The following is a 25,516-nucleotide window of genomic DNA, read 5'->3' on the forward strand; positions in this document are numbered from 1 at the left end:
TGCAGTTTCATTTAACTTGCTCTACACTACATGTTTTCCTTTAAAGTGGAACTCCATCTTACACATCAAAGTATCTCTGAGCAGTTGCAGCTCCTGACAGATTTATCAGTAGGGGCAATTTTTGCAGTGATGTCCCATTCAGTGCATTCAGGCTGTCACGTTGCATTGAACAGTTGTGTTTTTTTACTGTTCAACTCAGGTACCAATACCACCACTAACCACTCGATGGCTGCAATTTATCAGTCTGATGGCTTTTAATGCATGTCTAACTGATGGAACAGGTTATGTGATGAAAGTACGTCAGGGCAAGTCCTCCCTGAACCCATTCAGATTGTGTTGCATCGTCTGCTGTTTAGAAAGACTGTCTTCACATGAGCATCTGTGAGAAAGGGGTGATGCTCAGCCATATTCCAGTTATTCCGAAGTCGCGGACCAGCAGTTTTTTATGGAAGACTTTGATTGGACTACACACCTGGACAGTATGAAACAGTGGCAGTCACTGACAGCTAGCCATACACTGTGGTTGAATGTGGCTGGGTACTGCCCAGTCCTCCCAATGAAGACCATTCAGTATGAGTACTGCTGCTTATGTGCACAAGAAGGAAATTTGTGGGGATCAAGAGAGAGCTGCGTCAAGTGTCAAAAAGTGCAATGTTACAGCAGGAGTACTCTTTTCAACCACAATCTCTCCTTTACCTTAACAAAACCAATTTCATCCAATTCTCTTAACGTCAGAACATCACAAAATAGTCACACATTTGGAGCTGTGCTGCTTTTGGAAGGCATTGCTAAAGCATCCTGCTGACAGGAAAACCAGATGTTCACTATTCATTGGATTCTGTTTATGTGACAAAACAACTGAGCTGTATAGGTTGGAGGATGGTTCGTCAATGAATATGAGTCATTATAGCCTGGTCTAGTCTAGTCAGAAGGTTTTCTTTCTATTCAAACCAATCACCTTCAGTGATAAGTTTTTCTCCTCAATTTGAGCTAATCAGTGGAGTCTGGAATAAGAAAAATGCACACTGACTAGCCCTGGGAACCCCCCCACCCCCCTGCCATGCATGTAAGTTATTGTGCATGCACTCATCTTATTCATGAATCTTAAAGCAGCAGTGGATGTCAGGAGTTATTACGGTGCCATGGTACATTTTGTCTTGTGGCCCAGGGCAGGTTAGCACAGCCTCACTGACTTTGATTCACCCTGAAGTTAGAAGTTAAGATGACTGATTTTGCTGACAGTGCGTAGAGGTAATTCAAATTACGCTTGCTATGTTGTTTTATGGTATTCTATCTGATGTTAAAATCCATTTGTGGGGTTATTGTCTGGATGTGTTTCCGCAGGCTGGCTGCAGCACCATGTCCTCCGCTCAAAGTGAGGATATATCAGGCTACCATCTGAGTGGTGAGTAGAAACACTGCACGTCACAGACCATTTCCAGGCTATTTACTTTAGTTCCTGCATGATTGTCTTTTGTGGATGAGTGCTTGACAGCTTCGCTTTCATCCGCACCATTGTAAATGTACTTTGTACCGTGTGGGCATAAGCAATGACCCTGTGGCGTTTCACTCAGTTGTTTGCTCGTGTCTGTTCTGAAGTCTGCGTAAAAGCAGCTGACTCTCCTCTTGCCTCATTTGTTGCTGAAGGTCATCATTATGACTTTACATGACATTGTTTAAGTTGAAAAGAAGAGGTAAATCTGTCAAAGTCTTCTTACAGATGCTGCTAAACCCGAGATCCTAAACCCTCTCCAAAAAGAAATGCATGGGATGCACTGAAATTTAATTCAGAGTGGCATTTCAGTTTGTCTGTCACTTTCTATCAGATTTTGTCTCCAACAATCTGATTTATGTGTCCTGACCGTCTCCCAAAGTCACCACTCACTGTTAAACAGTCAAACAGTGGCTGACTGTGCTCAGTGACTGTGAGACTCCTATGAGTCTCAACATAAAGAGACTCTGTTCTGGATTCTCCAGTCTGTGCACCTCCACCAGTGACTAAACTCACCACATTAAATATATAATACTAAAGTTATGAGGCCAAACACTCTATCCTGTGATATGATGGAAGAAGTTCTTGTTTGGTGTGTCTGTTTCAGTGGTGCGTAACCCGCCGGCCTGGGAGGTGGGGATCTACCTGGTGGGCTTCTTTGTGCTGCTGGGCGTGGCCGGACTCAACATCTGGAAATTGTGGAAATCTGGAACCTTCCCTGCGCCGTCCCCATTCCCCAACTTTGACTATCGATATCTGCAAGAAAAATATGGAACCTCCTTCTCAGAAGTCAGACAAAAGGTACATTTACACCGTCAGAAAAGCAGAAAATATCAGTTGTTGTTAGAGATGTTAGCGGCAACATCAAGCAGCCTCTTTGCCTGGAGCAAATGATGAGCAGTCATCTATCATGGAGGTTCAAAAGCCGCTAGGTTTTACTTTCATCACTCTAGCAGCTGATTTCAAAGGTGTTTCTTGTAGCTGAAGGATTTTTGTTTGTTTAGTAGTCATAGTAGACAGACAACCATTAAAAAAAACATAGCGGCACAGTCGGTTGCTAAAAAGCCGGACGATTCCTTCAGGAGTTGGTAGAGACCAAAAGCAGAGCTAAAAGACTAAAACGTTGACCTTTTGGAGGAATGATAGAGTTGCTTGCTGACCATAAACTTTTGTCCCAGTTTCTCATTTTGCCATCTCTGAGAATAATTTATTTTTTCCCTCCCTGAAGAGGGTGGCAGCCAACAACCACCGGAGGACCTCCACCACCTCCAGCCGCAAGCCCAGTCTGGCCTTTGGTGACACCGCAGACGGCTTCAGGGACCTGGGCCACCTGGAGCTGATGAGCAGGGAGCTGGACCCAACCGGCGTGGCTCAGCTCAACCGGTCCATCTCTACCGACTCACTCAGCTCCATCTCCTCCATCGCCAACAACTTCGGCCACGACTTCACGGTCGGCCAGCTGGAGGTGACCCTGGAGTTCGAGCCGTCCAGGCATCCGGGTCAGAGGGTGGGACTGCTCCACATCACCCTGCACCAGGGAAAAGACCTACTGGAGAGGGAAGAGGGGGACTTCCCTGGCTGCTTCATCAGAGTCTCACTGGTGCCAGAGGAGCTTAATGTGGGAGTCACGAGGGTAAGAAAGTGTGCATTTGTGTTCTTTTATTTTGTGGATTGTATGAGAAACACTGAAGTGACAACACGGAGTCCTTTTCAACAGTAAGTTGTTTTCATGTTCCACCTGGTGGAAAGAGTATGTTTCTCTGTTAGACACTCACTAGGACATATACAGTATGCTCGTGCACGCAGGTGATAAATGCAGTACACTTCGGTGGTTTCACACTACACCTCTGAGGTGTAGATAGTGTACCAGGAAACACAGCACAGCAATGGGGCACAACATGAGGCAGAGAAGAAAATAGTGTTAGCAAGTTATCTTTTCTGAAAAAAAAAACACAGGTTTCAAGATGCTCAGTTGGATGGATTTATAGATTATTTCTAAAGATTATTAGGGATATATATATTTTTTTTTTTCAATGAATGTAAATACAGCTTCTCCACATGACACCTCCTCATAGTTAGGCTAATACTGCTTTGTAGAGATGTGGGTGTATTGGCTATTAGAGCTACAGCATACCGTTATTTTGCTTATTGCTTAACCTGCTGATTTTCATTCTATAAATGTTCAAATAATATTAGCCAAGACTGAGAGACTGTGCAATTACTCTTCAGCTTTTGAGGGATTTACTCCTGCTGTGCTGAGTATATGCACCAACGACCAGCAGTGCACACAATTCACGGAGTAGTGCATGGACAACAGCTTCTACACATGCATTTCCTCATGACAGAACTTCAGATTTGAATTGGCTTTTTGATGTATTTCTAATTACAATCACTGCGGCATTAGACATGCTGATAGTTATTCAGTTTTTTCAAGACCTGCGAATATTGTTGCTTCTTGGAGAGCCCCGTCTTCCTCGCTATTTGAACACTTACTAATTGGCTCTAAACATAAACAACAGCTGAAGCTGGTGAGGATTTCATTAGATCTGCAGATACTGGAAAATTTAAATGTTGAACTTCATGGTGATGCAACATCAAAGGAGTCAGCGTTATTTCAGTTCATTCTGAGCGAATGTCTGAACCAGAATTTATGTATCAAATAGCTGTGTCACCTCTCAGATTAAAAGACAAGTCGAGCACAAAAAAAAAAAAAACAGTGTGCAGAAGTTGAAACTATTGCTCGGGTGTGGTTAAAAGCAGGCAGTATATAAACATGTAACTGTGGAACGGTGTAACTGTCAGACTGGTTGTATAAAATGTATACATATACACTGAGGGACTATAAGCAGAGAGGGAACAGGTGATCCAGCAGACGGGAAAGAAAATGAGAGTGGCTGGTCTGAGCTGACAGAAGACTTAAAGCCAAGAAGACAGATGACCTGGGCGGCTGGAATGAAAGAGGCAAAGCTGTGACAAGCTGTTGAGATATTTCACACTGGATCAAAACGGCGGACTCAAAGCGACAACATCATCTCAAGAGTGAGCCTGCTGCCATGGCTGAAAAAATGACATTTCGGAGCGATTGTCTGAAATGTCTAAATATCGCAATGAGAAAAACTGAGAGCAAATCTTCACATTTGAAAAAAGCATGGACAAGCATTTGTTTCTTAATTAGCTAATTTAACTGATGGAACGGAAGTTCAAATGAATCAATTCATGAATGCACATGTAAACATGGCTGTATGCGTGTTAATACATTGCTTCATTCATTTTCTGTTGCTATCTAGAGATAGTCAAGGGGCTGTTAATATATTTTAATATGAAATGTTCAGTGTTTCAGACATTAAGATGAAGGATGAAGCACGGATCCGATACTCGGGGGAAAACTGCTCCGATGATCATTTGCAGTTAAGCCATGACGACTGAACTCGGGCAAAGGATTTAAGATAAAAGTGGCTCCTGACGGCGTGGAAGACAAGAAACGTTACAGAGTCTGAAGCGTTCTCGCTTAAGGGGACAGTTTTGCCTCCCTTGAAATGTGTTTAAGATTTCGGCCCTGGTCGAAATTTAGACAGAGACAGTGATGCGTCCCACTGGGAGAGAGGCTTCATCCCGCAGCCTGACAAGTCAGTCGTTTCCTGTCCGAGTGAAGAGTTCATTTCATTTGCTCGACTGGTGCGTCTCCTGGGAGCCGCGGAAGGTTGATTTTACATCCTCTGCTGTGATGAGGAGTCGATGTGATTGGCTCGCAGTTCAGTCACATTTTAAGAATCCTCAGGGGGAGGTGTGATTCATTTCCTGTGCATTCAGTTAAAAATTCAGTGTGATGCTGCAAATCCCAATAAGACAAAGATTAGACTATAGATTTGGCCTTGTCATAGCACATTGACTATTTTTCCAAATGTAGTTGTCCAGATCAGTCAGAAACTGACATTTTTGTCTGTTTATTCGTTTAATTTGTGTTCCCAGTAATGCCAGAAAATGGACATTTGATAATTGATCACATATAAATAAAGGGTACGGGATTTCCAGAATGGTTTAACACCATGATTTTTACCACGAACACAAGAAAAGATTCATAGTTATACAGCATATATACAGTAAGTTGCTCATATTTTCCAAGGTACTTCTACTTTTTATGTTTTTTCTGTGCTAGTCCTGTTATTTTTAGCTGTTAAATTACTTCTTTATAAAAGCTGAATTATTTGTTTTGTCTTGTGTGAAGCATGCCTTGCTGTGCTATATGATTTTCTTCACTGACATTGCCCCACTAAAATAATGGCGTAGAGAGCTTGACCCTAACACAAAGCGACTGTACTGACGAGAAAAGAACGAGGCTACATTCCTCCATCTGCTACACCTGCCACTTGCCTTCTGCTCTCAGCCCAACGTTGCCAGATTACTCACAGATTCCTGGCTGCCTGTGAGTCATCGCTCCTCCGCGGGGCCGTGGTTTTGAACAGTTTGTGCAGGCTGACGGGGACGACACAGAGATTCATCAGTGCCGCTCCTTTTTTTTGTTTTTTCTCCCCCACCCCCTTGTTGTTGTGTTGTATTAATTCATCCAATGCCGAGTGTAATAATAATGGAAGCAGCCACTGATGCGGCAGCTTTAGTGGCTCCCTCTTTAATGTCGAGGAAAGCCAAAGGAAACGCTGACATCAGCTCCACTCGCCTTAATGGTCACACAGGCTCCTCTCTCTCCCCCTCTCTCTCTCTCTCATTTTATTCTCCAGCTTTTGTTTTCCACGTCTATCAACCCCTCTTTCTCCCTCGCCTGTCTCTTTCGGCTAACGCACACACTTCTCACTTTTTTATTGCTTCACACACGTCGCCATCGTTATCCCCATGTGATAAGCCCGACAGTGCAGACAGCCTCATATCGTGGATGGAGGGAAGGCTGGCACACAGATACTGCTCACTCTGGAGGCTTTATACCTTCACGTATGTTTTCACAGAACAACAGCAGCAGCACAAGGCCTTTCCTGGATCCTAGGTGTTTTGTGTATGGTTATTATGCCAAACAGCTGTTTCATACAAGCCACAATCCAAGGTCAGCCTCACAATCTGTAGACCCTGTGCTCTGAAATCACAATTCTTTTATCATACGCCGAGTCGTTGTTTAACTATTTCTCAGCAGCAGCTCCAGCTGACCTTGCACAGCGCCTGCCTTTATGGTTTTATTCTGTATTTGTGCGAAAGCTACGGTGTTCAGTCCGGATACGTTCAGCAGAAATGTTCCTCGCTGTGGTTCACACTTGGAGAGCAAACAACGTGTGAAAAGGGGGCTATTATTAAATCTGCTCTGCTCGTCACATTAGCAGTTGCCTGGTAACTTCTGACCGCTTCTCCGTGCTCTTCAGTATCTGATGGCTTGAAAATCAGCATCTTATGGCAGCCGAGTCTGTTTCTTTAATCTGGAGTAGTGATGGTATGCTCTGCTGGTCAGGCCAAAGTGCCCTCAGAATGTATTTTCTGTTGTAAATATTGTTTTTTGCTACCAAGAAGAAAAAAAGAAAAAAAGAATTGTGATCTTAATCTTGGTTTTGTTGCTAGTAGACCACAATCTATATATTTTCATGGCGTATTGATTATGTTGTTGGTGTTTTTTTTTCCAGGATGATAGCATCAGGGTTAAGTTATGTGTCCAAATAGATAAGAATTTGGAGGAAAAGTGTTGGCTGTGACCTTGTGTACTTTATGTTGCCAACAATGAAGACATCTGGTAACTTGATAAAAAGCTAAAATGTGTCCCCCTCTGTTTGCTGTTTCTCCTGGAGTTCACTTCCCTGTCTTTTTTTTTATCCGTCAGTACTGTGCTGGCTTGATTCGCCCATAATTAAAATGCATAATCCTCATCTCCTGCTTCTCACAGGTCCAGACGAATGCATTCACCGTGATCTTTGATGAGCGCTTCTCCGTCCCCATGGACCCGTCCAGTCTGGAGGAGTACAGCCTGCGCTTTGCCGCTTTTGGCATTGACACCGACGAGAGAAACATCAGTGCAGGAGTTGCAGAGCTCAAGCTGTCAGACCTGGACCTGACCATCAGACCCTTCAATGCCTGGCTCTACCTTCAAGACGTTAATAAGGTGTGTTGGGATAGAGTAATGTGTAAATAGAGCACACAAATAAATCTGTCAATCACTCAGTTTGGGAATTATAGCACACTTCTAATATCTCCTGCTTCCTTCTGTGTACTAAAACAGTTTTGTATGCGTTAGAAAGCATGGTGGTGTCTGAGGCCCCCTTCTGGACATTAAACTGAACTACATGTCAGAGTCAATAAACAAGAATGGAAGTTGAGACTGCACATAGAAGAAGTTGTTAAAATAAAAACTGATTGGACAGCCTCCTACTTCCACTGAAAGTATGTTTCTGATTGGCTGGCTTTGCATATTAGAGTGTCATTTTACTTTAATGATTGCTGTAATTCACAGCACCAGGTAGATCAGATTGGATGGCAGCGATAGTGATGTTTTATAGTTAATCCACACAGATAAAAACATAAATTTACTGACCAAACCAATGAAACATTTAAAACAATGCATGTACTACAGTGAAGAGAGGAATAGATTCAGCCATTCTCATATATTAGGATGCCTTATTGTTACCTAAGTTGGCTGCTGTGTGATTTCTGAACAAAAGAGATACTCAAGTCCCATGATTTGTATTTAAAGTTGACCATGAGTAATCATAACGTTACCAGGCAGTAAAGGGTGAAGTAAACTCAAAATCAAATTACTTATTCTACAGTAGTGTAAAATAATCAATTAACTGTTTAATATTAAAACGGAAAACCAACATTTCAAACCAGTTTCAAATTGAACTGGTATTACATTTATCAGTATATCTGTTCAATTTCATAATTCGCTTCTTGTTTTTCAATTTAATGAAAAATGTCTTTAATTTAAGATCTTTAAACTACTTCAATTAAATCCAGCCCACAGAGGACTGTAGAAAGAGCTGTGACTGGCGATTGGTCAGACTCCTGCCAACACATTATGAAAAGCTTCTCCTGAAACATCGCCCACGCTGACACATGGTTTGACTCCACAGGCTGTGGATGCAGTTGGGGAGATCTTGTTGTCTCTCAGCTATTTGCCGACAGCAGAGCGCCTCACTGTGGTTGTGGCCAAGTGCAAGAACCTGGTATGGACCAACAGCAAGAACACTGCAGGTCAGGGACAATCAGTTGTTGTTCTGTCGTTTGTTGTTTTGTCTGCAAAAGTGATCTATTTCAGAGTGTGCATGTTTCTTTTTATCTGAACATGCACTGTATGTATACACTCGTCTCTCTCTGCAATTACTCTATACATTTAATGACTCACATCGTCCTCAACTGAATATTGATTGATTCAGTAATAACAAGCTTTTAATGTCAACTCAAAGAAGGTACATTTATCTTCACTGAGAAAGGCAGATGAGGCTTAAGTGACTTGTCACACTAACGTTCTACTGATAAAGGTCACCCACTGAAACACTGGCATTATCGTTATAGTGTGTACAGGACTGTGATTTGCATTGATTTCTCTCTAATGGGGAATTTATTGCATGCTAAATAAACTATGTGAGGAGGTGTGTATATTTGCATACGTGCAGATTGAGTTGTAGGAGGCCAGCAATGCGGTCCCAATCTCATCTGCTCTTTGTCATCATCAGATCCGTTTGTCAAAGTGTATCTCCTGCAAGATGGCAGGAAGATCAGCAAGAAGAAGACCTCCACCAAAAGGGACGACACAAACCCCATCTTCAATGAAGCCATGATCTTCTCCGTGCCATCCATTGTCCTGCAGGTGACCCTTCAGACTTTGTCCCAAACATTTCCTGAATGTGGAAATGTTGAGAAGAAACAAACTAATCTGTAGTATTTGCTATGAACATGGCAAATAGGGACACTCTCCTTTACACGTCACAGGGCTTAAAGGCTTAGTGTGATATGCTGTATTTAAATGTTCCAAATTTATTGTGCAGGTTTTATGTCCCTGTGTATATTACTTATGGGAATAGGGCCTCACAAGAGTATTCCTGATTAAATAAATGTTTAATACAATAAAAGTAATAAAATAAAACCAATATTAGTACGGATACATAAGTGCTTTGAGCTAAGTGCTACCAGCAGGATAATAACATGATAAGGTTAAGCAGGTGTAATGTTTATCATCTTTAGTTTGACATGAAGTAGATCATGTTTTAGGTATTTAGTCAATAATTAAAGTATTTGCAGATAAAATGTGATACTATGAGAGGTATGTTAGGGATTGATGTTTTTAACCTACAGAATGAGAGCAGCCTTCTGAAGAAGCATAAAGTTCCCCAAAATGATGACCATGAAACAGCAGAATTCAGAGCTCTGATAGGTTTTAATACAAAAAATAAAAAAAAAATACAAATGTAAACAAAGAGTTTTTTTAATTAAATCCTTTTAAATACAATAACTTCAAAACAAATATTTTGATCTTACATTAATGTTACTAGGCTTAACAGAAAAGAAAATATAAAAAATATGAAGGAAAGCAATCCCCCTCTCTCCCCGTCTAAATGCTAGATTGTGAAGTCCAGATTGGAAGCAGCTGGTGGATAAGTGGCGTTCAAGTGCGCATTTCTTGAGCACCAGCTCCAAACAGGAAAACCTCCAAAAGAGAGAATGATAACAAGTCAAACCAAACAAATACCACTGACACAAATATTTGGAGGATAATATGTTAACTTAAGTAAATTGATCAACTCAACAGGATCCATATTTAGATAAGCAACACAAAGAAATATTCTAAATAAAAGTAAATGTTCAAATAAATAAACAAAGAGCTGACCTGACAGGTGAGGGAAAATAGAAAAGGACACCCACCAAAGTCATTATTAGTGATCCTAAGAAGGGCATAGATGTGTTGTTGTAGTGGTTGAAATATTTGTGACAGACCTCTCTAAAGGCTCACTGTTAGTGTTACTGAACAATGACACTACAATTAAAATCTGCCTGCAGTACAAAAGGTGCCTGTTAAATGTACAGATCATAAAAGCAAATGCAAAGCCCTGAAAATAAAATTGCTCTTATAGTTAAGAAAAGAAAATGAGAATGATAAGGATGACACTGAAATGCTAAAAGCAATAAAAGTAGCAAATATTGTTATCCCACATTTATTTCATGTCCATAAAGATCTGTATGAACCACACTGTAAAACAGCAGGTCTCACAGAGCAGGTTGTGTAACCATGTTATGCTGTCTGCAGGAGCTCTCCCTGAGGGTGACTGTGGCAGAGGCCACGGACGACGGCCGGGGAGAGAACCTGGGTCACGTGATCATCGGCCCCGAGGCAAGCGGGATGGGGATCACCCACTGGAACCAGATGCTGGCCACTCTGAGGAAGCCCGTGTCCATGTGGCACCCTCTGCGCAGGATCTAGACTTCTCAGCGCACCCACATACCTGATCTGTTTCAAGTAAAACACTCACCTCGCCTTGTTCGGTATCATTATCAGACCTGTTATAGCATTTTAGCAGAAACGGTTGTGACCAACAGAAAGTCACAGATCAGAGTTAAGGCCTCATCTTCATGTAAGGAGGAAGAATGTGAAAATGTCATATTTGAAGTGGGTGTATCGGTGATCCTTGAATTATTATATGCTCAAATCCTCTCTTTGTTAGTCAGCTTCAGCTTGGGTCAAGTGTGGAGGATGGATGAGGATGGTATTTAGAAGGGAGTCTGAAGTTTTCCATTGAAACTAACTGAGTTTTCAAATGGTGTGCATCCCTCATCCTTGTCGCCTTGGCTTGAGACACAATGGGTCTGAATCATGATTCTCCATTCCAGCATCAGCAAAAGGGACGTAAATATGTGGATGTTTTTCCCATCTCTAAAGCCTTGATCAGAAACGTCAGTTTGAACTTTGAAGTGTTTTAATTAAGGACAGGAGCCCAGCCTTGGCGGGCTCAACCCCTCCCCCTGTTGCATGGTGCCTACTGGTTGTAGCCTATTATAGCTGTCTAGAGAATGACCGACCGGATGGAGGGGTGAAGTTGCTTCTCTTGCAGGAAAACACTCATTTGTCTTTTAAACCAGTCACTGATTGCACCTACTTGATTGAATTTGTAGCGGTTTCAGAGCCGAGTTGAGTTAGTTCTATTGGATTTGCTTGCGCCATTTGTTAACAGTGAAACTGACCGAAAAAAATAAATAAAGGTTTTGGTAGGAAAATTTATTTGATGTGCTTTTGGGGAAAAAAATCCAGGTACTCTTATCCAGGTGAAATAATTGTAATTTGTAGCAGTTGTTACAGGGTGGTCAAATCAGATGTAATCAGCATATAGATATAATGTTACGTTGTTCTATTTTTACCATGATTGATGCAATACGAGTTGCATAGAAGCATATTTGAGAGTGTAAATAATGTAATACAGCAGTCGTCCCATTTTTTTTCTCTAAATTCTGGGTGCAAATCCTATTTTTCATAGTATGACTATTATTATTATTATTATTATTATTATTATTATTAACACTAAACTCCATTTACACAAAAGTATTTAACACCATTGCTGATTAATTAATTATTAATAACACCTCTGGGAATTTAACTTGTGATGTAAAGTATACTAACACCATTAAATAGATTTACGTGTTCTTTTATATTACAGGAAACTTGATATTCTGGTTTAAATTGTGGTTGTTTTTGACCAGACATTTGTCACACTCATTTTAGCTTTTATCACAGCTCTGAGCTAACACTTTGCAGCTTGAAGGCTGAATGGTAATACTGCGAAAAGGTTTTTGAAGATGTACTCAGTGTGAAGAGTCTTCAAAAAGGCCAGAATGTCAAGGTGCCGTTTTATCTGTCTGAGATTTCTCAACAACATTGTGCAATAGTGCTGTTTTGTTGTAACTTTCTGAATGTGAATTATCACGTGAAATATCTGCTAACTCTAAAAACATAATGCATTGTTGTGACTTTTGTTTTTCAGGCCAAACCCACTACACAATTTTTTATTTATTTATTTTTTTGGTTCTGAATGCATATCTCATCTCACTTTGAAAATCAGTCCAAAAATAACACACCTGCGCTCACACTATAACAGACAATATTTCCTACTGTGCCAAATAATAAGCAATATTTTCATTTACAATCAGCATCTGCATTCAACAAAGCTGTAGCCTACATTCGACCATGCATGAAGTTATTTAGCACTTGATGTGAATGTGCCTCAAGAATACAGTGTATTGTGTGAATGCTGTTTGAAATAAAAAGCAATTCAACAGTAACACACTGACCACGTGTTTATCTTATGGGGATGGCTTGCTGGAATCAGAGAAGAGGAAAAACAAAGACTCATAACTTTGGACGCCAGAAAACATCTTGAAGCATCATGAAAGAGTTTTTGATCACTAACTCTGTTCAGAAAAACCGACCCAAGGAACTACAACACTGGGCCAGTTTTCACCTGTATTAACACGTGTCCTGACTCATCTGATCACAAGTGGGCAGCTTTAAATACAGGTTTGAACACAAGATGCATTGGACAGACTGCATTAGAGATCTGATTGCTCACACCGCATTGGTATTGTCATCCATGTTAAGAGTATTGCCAACAATGTTCTGCTTTGAAAGTATGATAGTTCAAATGATCACAAAATAAAAAGGTTGCTTGTGACCTGTGCCAGCACATAAAGAGAAAATACACAGCCACTATCAAGAATAATGGACTCCCAGAAAAGGCAAAAGTAGAAATTATTAGTATTAATGATAGCTATCGTCCTTTGAAGTCAAGACGAACACATTATGAATGAATTCGTTATCTCGAGATAACGATCTTTGTTATGTCAAGATAACGAAATAATTAATTCGTTATCTCGAGAAAACAAACTTTGTTATATCGAGATAACGAATTAATAAGTCGTTATCACGATATAACAGTGCACAAAAAAAAAAAAATCCATAGCCGTTCTCGGTTTCCGTAGGTTAATGAACTCAATGAACAAATACAAAGTCTGCAAGTGCAAGTGAAATTGTGTTGAGCATGTACACTTTGGTCTCCGAGAAAAGTAGGTCAGGTTTGTTGTATCAGCCAATCAGAAGAGAGAGAGTGGAAGGGGGCGGGTCCAAAGTCCAGGAAGAATATTTAGCCTCGAGATATTGAAGATAGCGTTTTGCCTTCGCTACATCTCCTGCACAATTTGTGGTGTCTAAACGTGTGTTTGCGCTGACCTGTCGAGATGGCTGACAACAGAGACAAAACTACCGACCAAATGAAGACATGGAAGGAGAACAGAGGCTCTCAGGTCCGTATATGCACTGCATCTGATAAAGTGTTCTGTTGCGCAGCGCTGAATAAAATGGGTGAGAGGTCGTTTAGGGTACCAAGCTAGCGTTAACAGCTGAAACCTAAGCTAGCTTGTCGAGGGGGCTGTTGTTTATTACATACGCCTGATATTTTCAGACGTGTTAAGGTATCCTTCGGTGGTGGTTAAGAGTTTACTGTTTGTTTTGTGGTTGTTTTAAATATCTATATATTGTTTTAATAAGAGTTTGTTTGCTAACCTTACGTGCTAAAGTTTAACTTTAAGGAGCGTCAACTGCTAACCTAAAAGCCGTTTTAGTCACGAAATAAACGTGCCAACAGCTGAAATTGACTCCAGGAGAGAAATTCAGTGCAACGACATGCTGTAGGTCGTTGTCCAAAGGCGTGTGTTTAAACTTCAACCCTGTCTGTTGCATAACGAGAGCATTGGGGCAAACGGCTAGTGTCATCTAGGGTAACCTGGCCCACGTCCCTCCAAAACAGTGCATGTTCGTTTGGGTTACGTACATGTCTCAGTGTTTTATTTAAGCTGTTTGAGCTGCTGTTTAAGTGTCAACAACAGTGAGTTGGCATACTCAAGCTGAGCAGAGTGCACCATTGTTCACATTTTCAGTATGGGGGAAGCTGATTGGTACTTGATGTCAGTATTTTCACTTCTTATTTGTGCCACAGTGACATATTTGCTTCCAAATTACCACATTTTTTTAGATTTATTCTAACCATTATGTAATCCATTTGTCTCAGCACTAAGCTGGAAATTTACCCTTAAATATATATATTTTTAATATTTCATTAAACTGAATATAGATTGTCGTTTTGCTTTTCGTGCTTATTTTAATGTTCATTCTGTTTTGTATCAGAGGAGAGACGTCCTGACCACAGGTGCTGGCCATCCAGTCGGAGACAAGCTGAACTTGCAGACTGCTGGACCCAGAGGCCCTCTGCTGGTCCAGGATGTGGTCTTCACAGATGAGATGGCCCACTTTGACCGTGAACGGATCCCAGAGAGAGTGGTGCATGCTAAGGGGGCAGGTGAGTTTTGGGCAGTAATCACTCTGTTTGGTGTGCCTGATTCTGTGTCCCATAACTTCATTTAATTCACAATCTGTCATACTATAAAATAACTCAACAAGACTACATGGATAACCAGACATGTAATGCCAGGGCATATGGCTGGGTGATGAGGCCAAAATGTTTTTTTGTTGTTTTTCATATTGATTAATATCAAGTAGTGTGTATATATATATATATATATATATATATATATATATATATATTCATATCATAGATCTGACTGTACTCTTGTGTCTGATGCCACACTCTGATGATGCACTTTAAATTTTCTGCAATAAAAGTGTGTAATGTAACATTGTTGTTTTCCACATGCTCACATTTATGTTTTTAAATGTTCACATTTAATGCCTTCACTGTATGGTCTGGGTCATGCTCCTTCAAAGACCAGCAGGTGTCTGTCTCTGTGTGAACCTGGGAAAATGTCGTGGAAACAGACTTCTTGTGACAGTGTTGAGGTCCCCCTTGAGCTCTGTCACCACTGTCCCATAAAAAAATACACATAACATGTCCCGTACAGTCTCACAGCTTCAGGATTCCCTAAAACCACATGTTTTCCTTGAATTTACATACAGTGTTTAATCTGTCAGAGTTTACTTTCTTAAACTGACTTCCACCAGGTAACGAGGAACTTGTAAAGGCAGCAAACCAGAGCTGTGCTTTGTTATCATATTGAAACATTACAAGTACTTAACATTTACTCCTCAGTATCAGCTTCAGTGAGCCTATAACCAGCATTAAACCCTCTCTTAAATGTAAATGTTTGTAGAAATACCATTAGGGTTTTTGACATTTAAAAATGGCAAAATAACTATGGATATGAACAAAAAAGTAGACAAAAGGCAAGTAAGGCTCCTTCTTGTTTGTGGCTTACTTCTAGGCTAATGCTAATCTGTACAAGCTTTTCAGATCAAGGTCCAGACCTTGAAAAGCTACTGAATAAGTAATGTTTCTTGGCCTACTCTGGAATGTATTACATTCCTCTCAGGGCTGATATACGGAAACACCCAGCAGTTAAGCATAATTATTAGGGCCGGGACTTTAACGCGTTAATTAAGATTAATTAATTACACAAAAATAACGCGTTAATTTTTTTTAACGCATTTTAATCACACTTATTTTTGCACCGCGGAACGTTTCTCACTGGATGAGTTTCGGCGGACCGATTATACTGGAGCACCAACTAGCGTTCATTACCAGTGTCCTCAACAAGCAGCGGGTGCTGCCGTGAGCCCCTCTCCCGTCCCAAAGCACTCACAGGCGGTCAGTCTCACAGTAGCCCCGCGCAGCAGCGGTCAGAGCAGAGAGGGAGAACCACGCCACCGCGTCCAGACTGCAAACGAATGACGCATGCGCAAAGCTGCCGCTGATCGCGCCCTGGTTTACAGAGCGGGATGTAAATGTTTCTTCACTGTCACACTAAAATAATAATCCATTTAGATTGTTAATTTTGTCAAGTAAAAACCGTTTGTTCAAAAAATGTTAAAAATATTCTAGTTATGGCAAAAAATGCTCATGTTCTTCTGTGCCTGTGACTTGTAGGCTAGAAACTAAACCAAACTTAAGAAAACTAAAAAAAAAAAAAAAAAAAAAAAATGCCAATACCAAGCCCGGATAAAGGAGGCGCGTTAATAATACAGCGTCCATCACAATTACATCCAAAAGGTAAATTATGCAAATTAGCCGATGACGTCATTTAGCGACTTCTAGCGACTTTTAGGACAGCCAATAGCTACTTTCCTTTCCTGAGGAGTTGGCAACACTGTTCATTACTTCAGACAACAACAAACCACAGTGAACATGAAAGAAGAAGCTGATGAGACCGCTTTGGTTGGCCCCGTGGATGGGAAATTTAGTCATTATTCAATGGTATACTAAAAATCCATATGAAAAAAATTACTTCTCACTGTTCTCAGGTCAAATATTTATATGCGATTAAAATGCGATTAATTTCGATTAATTAATTACAAAGCCTCTAATTAATTAGATTAATTTTTTTAATCGAGTCCCGGCCCTAATAATTATATGAAGCTGACGTGCCTAAGCAGATGTAAAGATGTCCTATTATTCTTCATCCATGATGCAGGCGCATTTGGCTACTTTGAAGTGACTCATGACATCACTCGATACTGCAAGGCCAAGGTGTTCGAGCATGTTGGCAAGACCACACCGATTGCTATCCGCTTCTCCACTGTGGGTAAGTACTTTGTAACAGATTTTCTCCCCAAATAGCAAACATGTAAATATTTTTTTCCACATATATCATCACATTGTGGGACATTTCCTGCTGTTAACGGTTGCTGAAGACAGATAAGCTTGTAAAAGGAAAAATATACCAAAAAAAAATGCAAATTCGCTAAACGGATAGAAAAACACATATTACTTTAACACTATTAAAAAATAAGACTCGGGTATGATAGTTATTATAAAAACATAGTTATAAGTGTGGCTTGTGAATCATGTTTTCAAAAAAGCATAGGTGTAAAATGCTCATCTGTAGCAATATCTTTATTACGATTAGGGTTACACACACAGTCCAAGTCCACTTTCATGGTTGTTGGTTGTGGTTTGGTTATATTTTTTCAAAAGGGCGTTGAGCTCTTAACATTGTAGTTTGGCAGACACACTGGCTGGAATGGTTTATAAGAGTTATATGAGCAGAATTGGACAGTACAAGATATTAAGTCTTGCAACAGACTTATGGATGAATGCACTTTATCAGCTACAAACACGTATCCTTCCCTTCTAACCCAGACTAAAATCTAGATGAAGCACCATCTAAATGTTAGTATTTTTCCTTGAAAATACATAAAATATTAATTATCAGAATGATTGCTCATCATCTTTAACCAGATTTGGTAATGAATTATTTCTCAAAGCCCTAATTGACACTGAAAGTTAAAAGTGTGAGTGAAATATTATCTCTTATCTGTACTTTAATCCAGCTGGGGAGTCTGGCTCAGCAGACACGGTGCGAGATCCTCGTGGCTTTGCAGTCAAGTTTTACACTGAAGAGGGCAACTGGGACCTGACAGGCAACAACACCCCCATTTTCTTCATCAGGGATGCTCTGCTGGTGAGTGGCTGGAAAGGAGGTACTGGCATTCACTCAGGTGTTGAGGGCCATAATGTTACAGCCATCGACAAGTTTCTCTCAAACACGCAAATAATATTAGGAACATTCAAAAATGTTAAAGAAAGGCAGCTGGACTTGTGTAGTCTTTCCTGTTCATCTGTGACTTGGATGACTGAGAACCTTCACAGACAATATTAGGAACAGATTGCAGATGTAGTTTCATAAAGTGAATGAAAAGAAAAGACTTATGTAGAACATGCCTGGAATTTTTAACATTTCTGACGACATAGATCAAACATATCATGTTGACCTTTCACCCCATGCAGTTCCCGTCATTCATCCATTCCCAGAAGCGTAATCCCCAAACCCACATGAAGGACCCTGACATGGTGTGGGACTTCTGGAGTCTGAGGCCTGAGAGTCTGCACCAGGTAGCTGCTGCAGATGTTGGGTGATGTTGAAGAGGCTGGTCTTGTGAATATTTCATGACTACGTTAACTTAATATTATCCAGTCATTTTGTGTTGCTCATTGGGATTATACTTGTGTTTGAATATCTGACATCAGAAAACCATGCAGGACTTGTCATTGTCTTGTGTCTTCTGCCTCATTTCTCCTGTACAGGTGTCTTTCCTGTTCAGTGACAGAGGTTTGCCTGATGGCTACCGTCACATGAACGGCTACGGCTCTCACACCTTCAAACTGGTCAATGCTGACGGCGAACGTGTCTACTGCAAGTTCCACTACAAGGTCTGTTTAAACCCAGGTCAACTGATTATTGCTTTGTTACGTTTAACGGCATGTCTGATGTCGTGTTTTTTTGTTTTGTTTTGTTTTAAGACCGACCAAGGCATAAAAAACCTGTCAGTGGAGGAGGCTGACCGCCTAGCATCAACTAACCCAGATTATGCAATCGGAGACCTGTTCAATGCAATTGCCAATGGCAACTATCCGTCCTGGACCTTTTACATCCAGGTCATGACCTTTGAACAGGCTGAGAAGTTCCAGTTCAACCCCTTCGATCTCACAAAGGTACTGCAGCCTCCCACGACAATACGAAATTAGGTTATAAAGCTGCTGTAGGATCTTTAAAAAGGTTTTTTACATTGGATAACTGCTCTTAACAGGTTTTATTGAAATTGTAAAGACAAAAGTGAGTTTATACTGTTATTTGTGGTCCAGGTTTGGTCACATAAAGAATACCCGTTGATCCCCGTGGGCAAAATGGTCCTCAACAGGAACCCAGTCAACTACTTTGCAGAGGTGGAGCAGCTGGCCTTTGACCCAAGCAACATGCCACCAGGCGTCGAGCCCAGCCCTGACAAGATGCTGCAGGTAACTAACCTCTGTACTTTTTCTATAGATATGACTCAGTTCAATATGAAAAGTACTGTCTGATGCCATTACAGTGTTTGTAGTTAGCAGTCATGTATCTCCCATATCTTTGTCCAGGGTCGACTCTTCTCCTACCCTGACACGCATCGACACAGGCTTGGAGCCAACTACTTGCAGATCCCTGTCAACTGCCCCTTCAGAGCCCGTGTGGCCAACTACCAGCGTGACGGTCCAATGTGCATGTTTGACAACCAAGGTAGGTCAGAGGCCAGGTGCGGAAATTCTGGCTGATCTTGTAGGACTACATCGACTATGACGTAAATATGCGTGTTTGCATAAAAGACACTGACGCTTCACAGTGTTTACGTCGATCCCAAAAATGACAAACTCAAAAAAAATTAGACGCCATCAGTTTTTGGATTATTACAATGACTTTTGGTCAGTGCCTGGAGGGCGTCTCTGTGTCCTTATCTGTTGTGTTTCAGACAAGAACTCAACAGACTCTTATGAGCACATGCTAATGGCTAGAATGGCAGCACTGTCAGAGCGTTTGTTATAAACTGTTGGTCTGCCCGTATAGACCTACAAAACTCAACAAAGTAGGTTTCCATTAATATTATGCTCAAAGTGGATGTAAGCAAGTTTTGGCAGATGAATGGTACAGTTGTGTGTCAAATTGCAATCAGCACAAGTCATAGAAGTTAGATCATACTCAATTCTTTTTCTATATTCTGTCATTAATTAGCAGGGGTTATGCATTTCACTTAGTTTGAAATGTGTTCTTCATTCAGATTTTCTATAAAATGCTTTGTTTTTGCAGTATGCATGTTATTGAACAAAATAACTGCAGTGAGACATCAGATTTCTCCACTCTTTGATTTACTCACAAATCTCCAAGCGTTAGTCCACCTTTTCAGTTCTATTAAATTACTGACACCATGAGCCTTTTCACAACAGTTTCTTTGTAGCTGTTCAGTGTTTTAGAAAGCTTAGAGGGACAGCTTATTTAGTCATCGTATATTAACAGTAGTGCATTTGTGAAGATTAACATGAGTCATCCACATTAACAAATACTCAGATCTTAACCATAAACGATTATTTAAGGAAAAAAATATATAACATACATCACAATGACTGCTGCATACTGATCTAACCTGTTCTCTATAAGTAAAGTTTTCTGTTGCTGTCTGAGTCACTTCTAGAGTATTTTTCCCAGTTTAACTCTTGACAGCATTTATTTCTTCCTCCCTGGCTCACCAGTGTTTGTATGTCTGACCTCTAGGTGGCGCTCCAAACTACTACCCGAACAGCTTCAGCGCTCCAGAGACCCAGCCTCAGTTTGTAGAGTCCGAGTTCAAGGTGTCTCCTGATGTGGCCCGTTACAACAGCGAAGATGAAGATAATGTCACACAGGTAATGACAATGTCTCAGGCTTTTTATTGTGCCCACTGATAAATGTGAGCGTTATTGCTCACTCATTCATCCACGCAAGGAGTCTGTTGTTTTTCTGTTACTCCTCTCTTGTTTGCCTTCTTGATAATGTCAACTTTTTTATATATATATATATATATATATATATATATATATATAAATTATAACTCATGCCGCTCACAGAATTAGTCACACTATGTTTGTCCTTTTATAATAAAGGCACTGCAAAATACCATTTTCCAGGACACTATGGCACCGTCTGAAATCTTGGAAGTTATGGTTGTCCATGGTTCTGGTTTATGCTTATTGTTTTATGAGAATTAGTTTAAAAACAAATGTAATGGACAGAGTTGTTATTTAAAGTTTGTTTCTTTGGGGTAGGTGTAATTTTTACCTGTATCTGAATTGTGCCAGACCTTCAAAGAAAGATCACCTAGCAGATTATGCAATGCACCATAGGTCTACCTAGCCTCTTTTAAACTTTTTTTTCCCAGCCCATATCTTCTGTCTTTGTTTCCCTCTTCTAGCAAAAATAAAATGTAACTATGTAAACTAAACAGACAACTGCCATGAAAAGTGTATACTCTCTTAATGAGTCTATGTTTCATTAAGTCAATACATAATGACTGAAGTCAAAAATGTAAAATGTTGTAGCAGCTAAAATGACTTATGAAAATATCTGTGTGGAAAGACTAAGTATAAATAAACTACTAGTTTATCGGCAGGATACTTACAATATACTGTAGTTAGTTGAAACGGATTGAATAATCAGCTTTTTTGCAATTTGTATATCTTCACCCTGTTAAAGTTTTTCAGGAAACACAAAAAACTTCACCAGAAGTCTCACACACTTGCCATAGGCCATCATCTTAAAGGGGTAAAATCACATGAACTGATCAACTGAGGATGTTGGCGATTTTACCATAGGTGGCCGGCGTCATGAGGAGATGATTTCGGCAAAAAAAAAAAACTATTTTGGCAAAAAATGACTTAGGCGATTATTTTAACAGTGTGACTATATGAAATACAAAAATCTCACTTTGGTTTGATCCACTTTCATCAGGGGGGTCAACCTGTCTGTGTTTGATTGCAGGTGCGTGCCTTCTACACTCAAGTTCTGAATGAAGAAGAACGCCAGAGACTTTGCCAGAACATGGCAGGAGCCCTGAAGGGAGCCCAGCTCTTCATCCAGAAACGCATAGTGAGTCCACATCATGTTTATATACTCACTCAGTGCAAGGACTGCAGTCCGTCTCATCTTACTCTCGTTCATTCTGTCACAGCTTTTAAAAATCAAAAATATCCTACTTTAAAGTGAGAGCACTGTGACAGTTGCTTCCTGAAAATTGCCAATCCAGTTTTTAACAGCTTTAATTTTTGCATAATTGCACAAAAGACAAGTATAGTTTTCAGTGATCTTTTAGCTTTTGTCTTGATTTGCTTGTTTTCACGTATAAAAAAATAGAAAGTGACTTTTGATCAACACAAGATGTACCAACAAGCCTTCACTGTGGTTATGTGGGTGTAGTTAAATGTTTAAACTGTATAGCACAGTGACCACCCTTTTAAGAGTTTTTAATGACTTGTCATTGTCTTTTAACTGGGAAAAAAACGACTATTTTATGTAGTACACCCAGTAAGATATAGATGTTTTCCTGTTGGGGAGTTATTAATCACGTCAATGAACTGAATCGGTGTTTAATATTTGTAGAAGAAGGAGAACAACTAAAGAAGTAAACACTGAACCCTGTGTAAGTCTTTTAAAGGTTTTGCCAATTTGTTCAGTCACAAACTTGTCGCTTTCCATTTTGGCATTTAGCCTTGTTTTTATTTGTGCCCTCGTTGACACATAAAAACCTTGTGGCTTTCTGCAGAAGTGAGTCAAGCTCTCTTTTTCAATTTAGTTTCATTTCACATTGTGGTCCAACATCCCACCCAGTGCGAGAAGCAAACTGTGGGAAACTGAAGCTAATGTGTTCAGTGAACCCAATGGTTGTATTCATTGTTTTACTTTATCACCATTAAAAAAAAAAGAAGCTTAAAAAAGTTCTGACGAGTGTATGGAAGTGTATATATAAAAGATATCTCTCATGGGAACCAACAAAATCGCCATTTACAAGTTTTGTTGTGTGGTGCTTCTTGCAGGTGGAGAACTTGAAGGCTGTCCATCCAGACTATGGAAACGGGGTTCAGAGCCTTCTTAACAAGTACAATGCAGAGGCCAAGAAGGTAAACGCAGACTCCATCCGGTTAAATATGAAGTATCTTACTTTTTATTTGACTAGTACTATCACTAGCACTAGTAATATTCTAGGAATGTCACTAGGGTCTGTCCATCCACTACTTTGGCTCAGAGTGTGAGATCTTGACAAAAATTATACACGTATAAAAAGCATATGGAATTATACAGATAATAATAACAAAAAAACCCAAAAAACTTAGTGCCTCTTAGTGATAACATGGAATAAAATGTAGGAATTTGTTTTGTAATCGCAGAGACCTTTCCCAAAACAAGTGTTTTGTGTATGGTGACAGAATTTTATAATTACAGCAGCTGCATGTGATGTACATTAAAATATCGAATCTCATGTATCTTCCTTTTTTTTTTTTTTTTCTTCGACAGAACACAACTGTTCACGTTTACAGCCGTCCAGGAGCCTCAGCCATCGCTGCATCGTCTAAAATGTGATACCTAAATTTCCCCTGGGGGCAGCCCCCTCCATTCTATCAGAGCAGATGCACTTAAATGATTACCAACTGCTACTAACAGGAACAAGATTAGCCTTAAGCAGCCAATTACTATCAGTGAATATACTGAAAAACAAACGATGGAGTGTTAATGCCGTGGTTAGTTATTTTTAATTCCAAGAAATCCGTTTTCCTCAGAGGTTCTCGCAGTAAATCTGAGGTAACTGTGGCAAAAAAAACAACTGATTTGGAACAACTGGTTTTGGAAAAAGTACTAAAGACATTATGGTGTGTAATTTGGTCAGCTACTGTTTGTTTGACTTGGCTTTAATAGTTCTAGATAGTTCCTCTCTAATTGAGTCATTCCAAGCAGCCAGTTTTCCTCATACTTATTGAAGCTAGCCATAGTCACGAGGCTTATGATCACTAGAATTTTTTTTTTAAACTTAATTCGTTTAGTGCTGTTTGGTTTTACCACCTGCCTTTAACAACTTAATGCCTTAAAAACTTGATGGCATTAAATGATTCAACCGCAAAAGTTAATCGTTTCTAAAAATTCCTCAGATGCCATGTTGTGACAATTAAACACTATTTCTAATTTCAAAAACTTAAAAAAGAAAAAGGAAAAAAATATAAACATTCAAATAACATTTGTTTAAGAAAACATATGCCTATAGCCATGCCTGCACTGCATGTATGGATGTCAGGATTAAAGCTGGTGAACACCTGGATTTGTTCTGCAGGAGTGACTTGAGTGACGTGACTGCTAACAGCAGAGTTTATCATTTCAATGTTGACTTGTTTTCCTCATGCTTGACTGAAACCACTAAAAATCTCAGCATTAATTATGGAAATAGAATAGTTCATTTTTGAAATTAGAAATCCTTTCTCACTCTGACTTATTATCGGTCATTTCCTTGTCAGTGTCTGGATGTCATGTAACCGGTTTCAAGATATGAGGTCAACTTTGTGCCTTTGTTTTGTACATAAACTACAATTTAACTTGAGACTTCAACCTTAATCTGAAATAATCATGTATCATGTTTTATTTTAGTCAAAATGGCTGTAGTTTTCATTGGTTGCCATTAGTAACCTAATATTTAAGATGATCCACTGGGAATATCGCATCTGATCAGGGTTTTCCAGAAATAATGTTACTCTGTTTATCTGTGAAGAGACACAAAGATTGCCTACTGAAAAAGACTGTTGAAAATATAATGTATCTTTGTTCTTTCTGAATTGTCCATTTAACCTGCCGACGTGTGTTTGTTGATCTGAATGTAACTGATGTGTCAGATGAGTTATGCGATTAGTGCCTGCATTAATCAATTTATAATCAAAGCTTATCAGCAGCTTTTTAGTTGTCTCCAGTTCTTCTGCCGCAACTCTTTTACGCCTCTTTACATCTTTATAAACGATTGACTGAAAACATTTCATTTTAATGTTCCTTGTCATGAAAATGCAGAACAACAGACTTCCATTATTTAATTTCAGTGATCCATCGTTATCACACTACACTGTAAAAACAAGAGGCCTGTGTGACAAATCCATACTAGACACAACTCTACACATTTTGTCTTATTTGTAGATATTTGGTCCTAAACTGCTGCGACTGAAACAGACTTGATGGTAGACCCTTTGCACATTATCCTCACAAATGTTCTGCTGTCCATCCAGGGGATGTTGAGGTTTAGTGAAAAGTTCAAATTAGGTAACCATCTATTGGATTTATCATCTGGGGGAACATGATGGGGGCTGAAATATTCCAGTGTTGATCATGTGGTAACTGACACTGCCAGGCGTAAAAATAAAAACACAATCGCATCTGTAGATTCTTTTTGCAAGAGTTGGAAGTGGTTCACCTTCTGGCAACTGTTTCTTTCTGCATATGCAGTTACACTTCGTGAGCTTGTTGTAACCCCAGCCCTCCCCCAAAAAACTTCAAAAGGAAATACACACACAACAGTGACTCTTAAATACTTGCTCATATGTCTCCTCCAAACTACATCTGAGCTGAGAGCCATGAATCTTGAAAGTTACCCAACTGCACCTGTTCCGTCGCAGCAAAGAGAGTATGATGATTTTTCTGGAGAGCCTGCAGTCCAGTACACTGCTGTGGACATTGATACTGAGC

General features: G+C 40.0%; 2 protein-coding genes across 2 annotated transcripts; both read left to right on the forward strand.

The window, feature by feature from the left end:
• The first annotated feature begins 1,291 nt into the window (after positions 1-1,291).
• Positions 1,292-11,105, forward strand: syt12 (synaptotagmin XII). Its single transcript, XM_084554458.1, has 7 exons — positions 1,292-1,405; positions 2,100-2,293; positions 2,721-3,125; positions 7,368-7,583; positions 8,551-8,671; positions 9,154-9,287; positions 10,722-11,105. The coding sequence occupies exons 1-7, from the start codon at positions 1,360-1,362 to the stop codon at positions 10,893-10,895; spliced, it is 1,290 nt and encodes a 429-aa protein (XP_084410584.1). The 5' UTR covers positions 1,292-1,359; the 3' UTR covers positions 10,896-11,105.
• Positions 11,106-13,411: 2,306 nt separating this feature from the next.
• On the forward strand, positions 13,412-24,728 carry cat (catalase). Its single transcript, XM_084555840.1, has 13 exons — positions 13,412-13,762; positions 14,643-14,814; positions 16,940-17,050; positions 17,799-17,929; positions 18,256-18,360; positions 18,553-18,678; positions 18,769-18,960; positions 19,111-19,263; positions 19,381-19,519; positions 20,546-20,676; positions 21,788-21,895; positions 22,840-22,923; positions 23,318-24,728. Exons 1-13 carry the CDS (start codon positions 13,697-13,699, stop codon positions 23,381-23,383), a joined length of 1,584 nt encoding a protein of 527 aa, XP_084411966.1. The 5' UTR covers positions 13,412-13,696; the 3' UTR covers positions 23,384-24,728.
• Positions 24,729-25,516: the final 788 nt, after the last annotated feature.

Source organism: Chelon labrosus, assembly GCF_963514085.1.
Source record: "Chelon labrosus genome assembly, chromosome: 11".
Taxonomy (NCBI): Eukaryota; Metazoa; Chordata; class Actinopteri; order Mugiliformes; family Mugilidae; genus Chelon; species Chelon labrosus.

Bases quoted from the DNA above. Each gene is read 5' to 3' on its own strand.
- syt12 (XM_084554458.1), top strand. From the start codon at position 1,360: ATGTCCTCCGCTCAAAGTGAGGATATATCAGGCTACCATCTGAGTG. The intron at 2,294-2,720 runs GTACATTTACAC...CCCTCCCTGAAG, and splicing joins TCTCAGAAGTCAGACAAAAG to AGGGTGGCAGCCAACAACCA. The intron at 9,288-10,721 runs GTGACCCTTCAG...TGCTGTCTGCAG, and splicing joins TGCCATCCATTGTCCTGCAG to GAGCTCTCCCTGAGGGTGAC.
- cat (XM_084555840.1), top strand. From the start codon at position 13,697: ATGGCTGACAACAGAGACAAAACTACCGACCAAATGAAGACATGGAAG. The intron at 14,815-16,939 runs GTGAGTTTTGGG...TCCATGATGCAG, and splicing joins GGTGCATGCTAAGGGGGCAG to GCGCATTTGGCTACTTTGAA. The intron at 21,896-22,839 runs GTGAGTCCACAT...TGCTTCTTGCAG, and splicing joins TCTTCATCCAGAAACGCATA to GTGGAGAACTTGAAGGCTGT.